The sequence below is a fragment of the Bemisia tabaci genome, chromosome 5 (assembly GCF_918797505.1).
Source record: "Bemisia tabaci chromosome 5, PGI_BMITA_v3".
In the NCBI taxonomy this organism is placed as follows: Eukaryota; Metazoa; Arthropoda; class Insecta; order Hemiptera; family Aleyrodidae; genus Bemisia; species Bemisia tabaci.
This window is the reverse complement of record NC_092797.1, coordinates 38,918,533-38,928,867: the sequence shown is the minus strand read 5'-3', so window position 1 is coordinate 38,928,867 and position 10,335 is coordinate 38,918,533. Positions and strand designations below refer to the sequence as shown.

Below are 10,335 nucleotides of genomic sequence, written 5' to 3'. Positions count from 1 at the left end.
TTTTTTTCAATGCTTTGTGGAATTTTTTCAGCTTTAATCAGGTGCCAAATGAAGCTCTACTTACATTTTATTTTACAAACTACTTTTTTCCTACATTGATTCAGAAAGCGCAGTCAACGAAGTCACTAACTACGTAGCTCAAAAGCGTAAAATATCATGGGATATTGAATGTATTTGTGACCGACAATGACTCCAACTTTGTTTTTGAAGTTAATTATTTCTGGTCTCAGACGAATATTCATTTTGTGATTTCAATCTCATAGATCCCAATGAAATTTGTTTCTTTCTCAAATTTGATGATGAACTGATCTCGAATAAAATCTGAAATGAAACCTTGTGAAGAAACATAGTGTTTGTCTGGATCAGGAACTTCTGAGGAGTATGAACACTCAGCAGTATTTTGTTATTGTTCCTAATTCTCAACTCACTTGTCAGTGTTAATCAGTTCTTTTCTCAGCCCACATCTTAGCATGGACGCATTCCATGTCAACTCAAATAGGAGTGTCCATAAAACGGTCAAATTTGATGATGCAAAAACTTTGTTTGCCAAAAAAAAGGCTCTCCAAGGAAATTGTAGTTTTATCTGAAATCTGGAGGGATTGCCTCTTACTAACCTAACATTTCAGGATTAAATGGGCTGTTCCACATAGGAGGAACGTTACATATTTTACAGACCCTCTTTGTAATCTCAAGTTACCAAAAGAGCCATCTATCATGTACTAAAGGCTTTTCTTTAAAAATAAAAAAAAAAAAAAATTAGTCAAGTGCTTCCAGAAGTCAGCCTTGTATGCACATTAAAGATCCAAAGAGTATGTCATTTATCATTCTTTTGTAGATTTCAACTTAAACATTGAAAAAAAAATTCAAATCTTATCATGAAAAATTGTTGCATCCAACATCCAACTACTTAAGTAAACCCCACCCACAACTTAAGACTCCTACAGTTTTTTTGTCCATCGTTGCCAGAAGGGACAGTCCGATTGTGATTATTTATAAATGATGAGTAGTATATCTCCTTAAAAAGGAGAAAAAAATTGCACCAACTCTTTGGATCTGACGACCTAGGCTTACTAACATCTCTGAAAGAATCAAAGAATCTTTCATGCTATTCAAGAGTAACATGCACTATCGTACCTCTGTTACTCGCATATTGTGAAAAGTATTTTTACTTATATTGAAATGGATGCTAGTCATTAAAATTGGTTACATTATATGCCATGTGAAAAATTGGCCAAACCTTTAAGTATGCCAGTTTTTGTCTTATTTTCTACTGAATTTCTTTTTCATGCCAACAAAGATAAGCAATATAAGGACTCCAATTTTCGTGGAATAATTCCTCACCTACAGAGCAAAAAAATTACTTTATTATTGTGACAGTTATAGTATATATTGGAGTCCCTATTTGTGTCATCTCATAATCCATTAGATTTGTCAAAGAGAAATTATTTTTATTAATCATTCTATTTTATTTTCTCTATTCGCCTTTTCTGCTTATTTTTACATTTTCACTAATTCTTAAGATTCGTTAAAATGCATTTTCATGCATTACATTAAGGTCATTTTCTCTTTCTTTTTATAACAACCTTCAATGGCAATTGATGTTTTCATCCAATACTCAACTGGAAATTTAGATTTTAAATTTTAAAATAGTAAAGTTTGTACTATGTGAAAATTCAAAAATTCGATTTCATATTTTGTAAAAAGAAAAAAAAAACTGTATTTATTTAAGAATAAAATAAAATTCCAAAAAACAATTAACAGAGAATTAATATTTGTCACTCACATAAGTATACGTATATGCATTTCTATAATATATTAGGTAAATGTGATGAAGTCAGGCAAAATCACTCTTAAGGTGAGAAAACATAAAAATAAGACAACTACACCATGGCTCAGAGGAGTAAATTCTGTAGTGGCCTGTGCAAAGAACATTAAAAAATTGGTTCCTAAGCAATAAATCAATGTTAGGGAACAATAAATCCAGGGCTAGAGAAAACACTCTTAAAATTATCGACTCTCTTGCCTCCTTAAGAAACAATTTATTCATTTAGAGGTTTATACTATACTTTTAAATGCAAGCTGTGGCTTAAAATTTTAGCCTGATCTTTATGAGAGTACATAATAAAAAGCGTTTAGAATTGTAAACTGAGAATCAATATTTTTGATTCATCATCCATTTTTTTGCAACACTGAATGACTTGAATTTCTACCTCAAATATTATTTTGCCTGACTTCATCGCTAAAACTTCATGCTTATGCGTTCCCACAATTTCGTTGAAACAGGAGAGCTATAAAATTTCAAAAAATCAAGTATTATTGTAATTGCAGCATTGCTTTTATAATTGGACGTATTTCTAGCAAACAGACCTATGTGGCGATGAGAAATGTGGGGTGTGCTCTAGAAATCTGGATAAGAAGCAATGTAAAAGTGGGCGTGGTTCCTTTTGAAGAATTGGCAAAGCGGGATATTGCATTCTATCAAACAGACCTATGTGCAGCTGAGTGCGGAACTCATGAGCCGCGGGCATGGCAAGAGAGCCTTGTGGACAGGGCTCATGAGTTAAAGAGCCCCGACGACGACGTCGACGTCGCGCTCCTCGATGATCATTGCCGCTGACGTCACTGGCGCTTTATTATTCTCATTCACTCTTACGACCAGAGACTAACGAGCACACCCCATATTTCTCACTTCCACATAGGTCTGTTGGGTAGAACTACGTCCAATTACTGATTCACATTTAGAATCACAAGACTGGTTCAGGGGTAGATTGATTTTTCAGGGAAAACAAAATAATTTCACCGCAATTTTTCCTCTCAGAACTCTAGTGCTAAAAGCTTCTGCTGAAAGTTTTTCACCGAAAAGTATTGTTTTAGGCCCTATATTCTTATGTTATTTCATACAATAATCAGAGTTCCACAAGAATGCCACTGACTAGAAATACTCTGGCACTATTAACCAATCATAATTTTATAAATTTTCATTTCTTTCATCACATTAGCGAGGCGACATGACTGTTGATTGCACTTTACGGTTCAATTTTGAAACTCTTACTTCATGAAATAATTGAAAATTATTTTAAATCTTAAGTCATTGAAGCTCTCTATTTATTAAAAACTTACTGATATAGACGAGATTCAGTTTTTTTAGAAAGGTAGAAGGCTACAGAAGTCATGAATTTCATATGAAGGTACTTTGCAAAATGATAAAAACGATTGAAATTACATACAGTCCAAGTCCACACGAACAGGTGGTGTGCCTCAAATGCGATAATCCTATCATGTTTTCATGGAGAAGTCCATAGAGCAAATCACAGATAACAGATTAAAAACAGGAATGGATAAGAAATACCAAAGAAGTCAGTGTAACGAAACAAAGTGATAACAGTATGTAAGCCATCAGAACAAAATTTGAGTCTTACATTTCATCATCTGGTCGATCTCGCAATCCATCACTGTGCCGAGTTTTACCGGCGATTTCTAAAATGCTTGACGCTGTTGGGTCTTTATCCAAAATTGACTTCCCGACTTCTCTTTCTCCTCTTTCAGCTGCTGTTGGAGGAGGTATGCCAACACCCCACACCTCTAAGCTTGCAATATGGAAATTTTTGTCTTTGGACAAACAGGTATAATTATCGAACGTTGTGCATGTGTTGCTACATGCACCCACTCCGAACTCTGAATCAATCCACAACCCCCAATAGTCAAACTGCCCGCCCATCCCAAGCCCGTTTGGCAAAGTTGATTGATTCGTATTTATATACATATAATGGCTATTGTAACCAGTAGAACGGCTCACTGAAAACCTGGGACTCAAAGTAAATAGAAAACAACTTGAATCACCATAAAATTTGGGCCCAAGACGCCAGCTATCATTAGCAAAACCTCCAAAAACATGACCATCAGAATCACGAACTATTATTATGCTCGGACCCTGTTCTAAGACATATTTTTGCATCATCGAAAAACTTTCCCCATGCAAATTTGATGAGAAAAGGAGACGCCAATCTCTCTGAAATTCAACAGGTAGCAATTGGTTGAGAAAAAGGATTCCAGGTAGTGACAGCTGCGACGTTGCATTCTCACTTCCAGGTAAAAGCTTCAGATTTGGTAGAAAAAAAGGCATCTGTTGACCACTTGATTCTTGTGACTGATACAGACCATATAGATGCAGAATCACGAAACTATGAAGTAGATGAATCATTTGACATTGTGCTGACCAGTTGGCGATGAAATCCTCAGAGATCTGAAAATAATTATTATTTTAAAATTATGAGAAGAGGAGGGAGGTGCGACCAAAATCATGCTTCAATAAATTCCTAACATTTATTCAAGAGGTAATTTCACCTTAATTTTGGTCACCTTAAGTATTCAACTGCTTTTAGTGAAATTACACTACCATGCCTCAGCAAAAGACAGCCAAAGTTATTTTGAGTTAATTTTTTTCCTCTTGTAGCCTTCCAGCAGCTCAGATAGCACTCTCAATTTCAAAACCATATCTTAAAATGGATGAAACCTGGAAGAGGCACATTTGTTAGCAATACCTTGAAAGACTATTTACTTACCTTGTATACCTAGGTTTTTTTTTTGGGGGGGGGGGGGGGAGAGGAAAACGAGGAGAAGCTCAAACAGAGTAAATTGTTCTGATGCTCCTGTGTAGTACAGCGAAATTATATTATTATCTCTCTTTTTCTTTCTTTTTTTTCCTTTCCGAAAGGTTCATCAAGGTTGCATTTACTGTGTGTTCTAACTCTACGCTTACAATAGGCAAATGGAGAATGAGGGATAAAAAGAGTGAAAAATGATGAAAATAATTCATGAATTTCTGAATGAAATTTAGGGAGGTGCATCTGAAAAGTTGGAGAAGATAAACGAAAATGGACTTTACTTACAACATTGTTTTCTCTCTTCAAATCTTGACATAAATAACTTGAGACACCTGATACATCAGAATCAAATGAATCTGCTGCAATTTTTTTCCATTTTAAGTAGGATTTGTTTTGTTTTTTCTCTAAGATTTTAAAGCATGATTGGAGAAGTTGTATCACATACTGAAACAAACAATTGAAATTTGACTTAGAGAGCAAGTATAAAATCTTGGACATCAAATGAAAGCTCTTTTTTCAGTAAAAAAAGCTGTCACCGTTATCACTGCAGATGAACTACATGCTCAAAACTGGGTTTTCCATTCTCGTAAGCAATGGTCCAATGAAAAATTGTTTTTAAAAACATTTTAATTTGCAAAAGCGTCGTGAACTATATACTGCTTCTTTTTAATTTATCTTCATATTTTGTAGTCCGTTCCTTGAGTTTTGACAAAGAAATTGTTTGGAGCCCGTGATAGCTCCAAAAAAGTGTTCTGCTTTCGAATTTACATTTCCAATACTCATTTATAAGGCAATTCCTGGATCTTGGGATAGCACCCAACTTCTCAGTTGTGTTGGCCAAATCAACCTGAATCTTTGATATGTTAAACATACATACTTACCGACTCATGATATCAATTCAATCTGGAGTTGGATTGCATTTAGAGGAAGAACTTTAGGAGACTACTTCTACCACCTATTTACATATCAGTAAACAGATTTTTGGTGTAAAATTTTGCTCACTGTTAGCAAACGAGCAAACATTAAAAATTGTTTCCTTTCTATAACAAGCAATCCAGTTTCACTTAAATTGTAGAACTACAAATAGCAGCAGATATTCTAAACATAAAAAGCTTGAGGCACCTCCTTTCTGAGAGGTCGAGCTAAGAAACAAAGTAATGAACGCACCTGTTCCATGTCACCCGCAGTTACCTCCTCGCTGGATCTCAAAATCAAGTATAAAGCAGCAGCTTGCTGATCTGATGAACCTCTACCAAGTTCACTGAGTAGAATGGTAAATGATTTCAAATTTAAGTTTGGAGAGTTTTGGGGACTCCTAGAGAAAATAAACCGTGAGTAGTTCTGTAACAAGGTAGGGGTGATGTACTCGCTCCATACTTTCTGAAAAAGTGAGAAATTAAAATAAGCGTTACAGCAAAGATATGTTTTCCTTTCATGTTGTTGTTCACTGTCAGGTCATGGTCCAAACCATGCTTCTTGTATCAGCTTGTTTGAAAAGCTCCATTAGAGGATTATTTCAGAAGAAACAGACTTTTTCAGTATTTTCTGATGTCTGATTTGGATCTGAAAGGTATCTTATGCAGATAGAATGCATCCTTCAACTACTCAGACTCTGTTTGGGTTAGTCTTCTGTTTGATATTGGAATTTTGTGCATGTAGAGAGATTATTAGAACGCTTCATTATTGGGTTTAACTACCCTACGTAAGTTACGGAGAGTGATGAATGCATACGGCTACTGCAGGGCAGTCATAATAGAGTTCTGGCATTGTATGTTGAAACAAATTTCAATCTCGGATTAGCTCAGAATTAGCACCAATCGACAGGTTAATACTTTGACATTTATCTCAACATACGATGCCAGAGCTCGATCTTCGGCCACAAAGAGGAGAGGGACAAAAAAATAAAAGACCATGTGAAGTATACTTACTTGGACATCGTTCTGTTTGATATCATTTGATTTATGTATTGTACTTTCGATAATGGCTAATTCATTCGGACTGACATTCGAGAAAGATTTTGAGGACGTTTTGGCAGATTGATTCCCCATTTTTAAGAGGGTATGAGGTGCTTGACCCTTTTGCAATAATTCCTTTCAATCACTTAATGAGTCAAACTTGCAGGATATCATGACTTATGATCATTGCAGATTATGAAAAGAACAGTAGCTGCACGAAGACAAATCCAGGATGAAATGAGCAATAGAAAAACCAATACCAGATGTTAAAAAGGTGTGGCAAACTGAACACACGTGATGGGACAAGATGATATTGGAAAAAACCACAAAATTAAAAAATAGCTAAACTAATTGAATCAAAACTAAGCTTATTCAGGAAAAACTGGAAAAACGAAATGCAACCCGAACATGTTAAATTTTTAATCCTAGTAAACAAACATAACCTTCAATTGTGATTGTAAACAATAACAGACATGACGTCACGAAGGTCTCTTTGAGCGCGAAATTTAATTTTGCGGCAACACCATCGATCGAGCGCATTTCAAATTGTAACCATCGCTTAACATAATTACATTTTCATCTAAAAAAAAGTAGTTTATCTCCTTCGACACCTCGATTTGATTTCTGCATGAGGTTTCCCCTAGAAAGGGAAGGAAAAGAAATAGAGGGATTGGAGTGAAAGAATATCGATGGTGAAACCTCGAAACCGCACGTATCCCGGTTTGCGAAGCGATGTAGCAGACTTCCTGTCATCATTCATTTTTTAAATGATGTACTGTTATTATTCTACCTTGTGTGCAAAGTAAATTATGAACAAATTTCAAGTTGCTTTCAAGAGCATTCCAATGTCGCTAACCTTGCAAACATAAACGATCATCTAAACTAATTTCACATCTACTCCCATAATAAACTATGAATTCAAGACGAAAATTACCGTCGCAAAGTTTACTTTTTGCAAAGAATGTACCTAAGTTGCACAATCCCAGCAACATTGAAATGCTCTTAGTTCCTTTTTGCAAAATGCGATCCAATTGGTTGTTGCTGCAAAAAAATAGTTTCCCACAACCTGCTATACAATGCTCCAGTGACCATGTAAGTTGGCGCGAGCACTAACTTTTCGGGAAGAAAGCCTTTCTTTCCCCTACCTGGTTTCTCACTGAATATCCGCCCGAGTTCCGCATATCTTCCGTTTCTCCTCATCGCAGCTTCCATCAAACCGCAATTGCCCGGAAACTAGGACCGCACATCTTATCTGATAAAATCGTTCGCCCTTTAGACCGATTCTGGGGGATTAGGCTAGACTAGTCGATGAGTCAACTGTTGATCTAATTTCATTACGTGAACGTAGAAGAAAAACGGGGTAAAAAATCACTAATATGTGATCAATTTTCAAGGACAATTCTGTAATTTCTCCTACGATTTTAAATAGATTAAAACGCGTAATATCGAAAATCTAAGCTCAGATTCGGATTTCTCGTGAAAAATTGATGAGATTTCATGCATCATATGTTAGAATAGCGAAAAGGAAAGAGCTTTAATGACGTAAAAAAACACTAGTGTGTGATCAATTTCCAAGGACAATTCTGTAAATTCTCTTACGATTTTAAATAAATTAAAACGCGTAATATCCAAAATCTAAGCTCAGATTCGGATTTCTCGTGAAAAATTGATGAGATTTCATGTATCATATGTTAAAATAGCGTGAAGGAAAAAGGTTTAACGACGTGTATAGATTCTGTCATACTGCCCCTTTGAACTACGCCGCCGCGGCGGCGCTTACGTTCGGTTTCGTCCCGAGGAATTCCTCACGATAAATTCTTATTCTTCCTCCTCCGCTGACCCACTGAGCACTACCCATGTTGCCACGTTGGATTCATATGTTCGAATCGGTATGTCTACGTTACGTCTCTTTCCTTCATGCTATGCTCGGGTATGATACATGAAATTATATCAATTTTTAACGAGGAATCCGAATCTGAACTTCGATTTTGGGTATCACGCGTTTTAAGTAAAATTTTCAACTTCAAAAATCCGAAATGACTGAAGTGGCTTAAAATGCCATCTCGGCTCCTGTTTGATGGATTCTCCTGAAATTCGGTGTCAGGGTATGATACATGAAATCGCATCGATTTTTTACGAGGAATCCGAATCTGAGCTTCGATTTTGGGGATCACGCGTTTTAAATCAAAATCTGTCAAAATTCAAAAAATTCAAAATTCGAAAATCCGAAATGGCTTAAAATGCTATCTCGGCCCCTGTTCGATGGATTTTTCTGAAATGCGGTGTCAGGAGGTATTTTTCGACGGGAAACTCGAATTTTTAGTCCATTTTTTAAAATTCTCAAATTCAAGATGGCGGACGTGGGCTAAAATGCTATCTCGGTTTCTGTTTGTTCGAGTCTTGTGAAACGCGGTATCACACGGTATTTTTCAACGGAAAACTCAAATTTTCAGTCAACTTTTTAAAATTCTCAACTCCAAAATGTTGGATGTGGCCAAAATGAGCCCCGGTTCTGGCCTCCGTTTCTGTTCGTTAGAGCTTTGTGAACCGCGGGATTAGGGGTACTTTTCGACGGGAAACTCGAATTTTTAGTAGATTTTTGAAAATTCTCAAATCCAAGATGGCGGACGTGGCCTAAAATGATATGTCGGCTCCTGTTCGATGGATTTATGGCGCCCCCTTACTACATGCCTACTCTTGTACTTCTGTACAGCCGCTTTAGGGTTAAGGGGCGCCTGACCGTCTATGGACCAGGTGGAGTTTTTGTCCTCAAAATTTACCTTTAGACGGCAATTCTCTTTATATTTTGTCTATGGTTTTTATGCCCCCCCTTTTTCTCGCGGACTCTCTTTTCACTTTTCTTCTCTCCTTTTTCCTTCCATTTCCCCCCTTCTTCCTTGCTTTCACTGCCCAACCTTGTTTCCTTTTCCTTTTTTCCCTTGTCCTTTCTTCCCTTTTTTCCCTTTTCCTTTTCCCCCCTTTTTTCCCTCTCTTCTTCTTTCGTGGCGCCCCCCAAAGGCTGGCGCCCGTGTGCGCCGCACGCCCTGCACACGCCCTAAGTCCGGGCCTGTTGCTTTGTTCTCCTTCTAAAAAACAAAATGGGAGCGGAGATTTTTAAACACAGCAAACAAGATACGTGTTGTTTGGAAGTTTCACTGTCGATAGGTATACCGCATTTCTCTTCGTTTATTTTCTCTTCAGCTCCTCCTTCCTATTTTTCTCCGCCGTCCTCATGTTACAACTCTTCTGTCTTCTTCTTAACTTTTCTCCCGAATCCGAGCGACACCTCATCGCTATATAGCATAAGGCGGAAGATTGATGCGAGTTCACGCCACGCGCCATCGCGCCTTCAATTTTGCAGACGCAACACGGACATCCATCAAGTACGAATAGTCGTATCTCTGCGCCGTCATCAACGCGCGTCCTCTACCTTGCTCCATGTCCATATTGTGTTGGCCCTGTTTGTCTAATTTGTAGTGGTACTTCAAGGGCTACGTGAGCCGCTTAGCTGAAGGTAGGAGAGACGTAATTAGGCCTTGTTTTTTAACTCCCGAATTTGAGCGATACCTCCCTAGCAGCGTAGAGCGGAGCATCGTGAGTTCGCGCCTTGCGCCATCGAGCCTTCAATTTTGCAGACGCAACACGGACATCCATCAAGTACGAATAGGTGTATCTCTGCGCCGTCGTCAACGCAGATTCTTTCCCTTGATCTGTTTCCGTTTTGTGTTTTTTTGTTTGCCTAAGTTGTAGTGGTGCTTCAAGGGCTACGTGAAGAA

The 10,335-nt window shown here is 37.4% G+C and overlaps 1 protein-coding gene across 1 annotated transcript; it reads right to left on the bottom strand.

Moving 5' to 3' along the window:
* Window positions 1–1,685: 1,685 nt before the first annotated feature.
* Window positions 1,686–7,028, bottom strand: LOC109040800 (MTOR-associated protein MEAK7). Its single transcript, XM_019056868.2, has 4 exons — window positions 6,533–7,028; window positions 5,772–5,984; window positions 4,890–5,048; window positions 1,686–4,243 (listed from the first exon to the last, which is right to left on the bottom strand). The coding sequence occupies exons 1-4, from the start codon at window positions 6,650–6,652 to the stop codon at window positions 3,416–3,418; spliced, it is 1,320 nt and encodes a 439-aa protein (XP_018912413.2). The 5' UTR covers window positions 6,653–7,028; the 3' UTR covers window positions 1,686–3,415.
* Between the last annotated feature and the right edge of the window lie 3,307 nt (window positions 7,029–10,335).

Coding starts and splice junctions, on each gene's coding strand:
- LOC109040800 (XM_019056868.2), bottom strand. CDS start 6,652: ATGGGGAATCAATCTGCCAAAACGTCCTCAAAATCTTTCTCGAATGTC. Junction 5,049..5,771: donor CTGCGGGTGACATGGAACAG/GTGCGTTCATTA, acceptor TGTTTGTTTCAG/TATGTGATACAACTTCTCCA. Junction 4,244..4,889: donor TGAAGAGAGAAAACAATGTT/GTAAGTAAAGTC, acceptor AATTATTTTCAG/ATCTCTGAGGATTTCATCGC.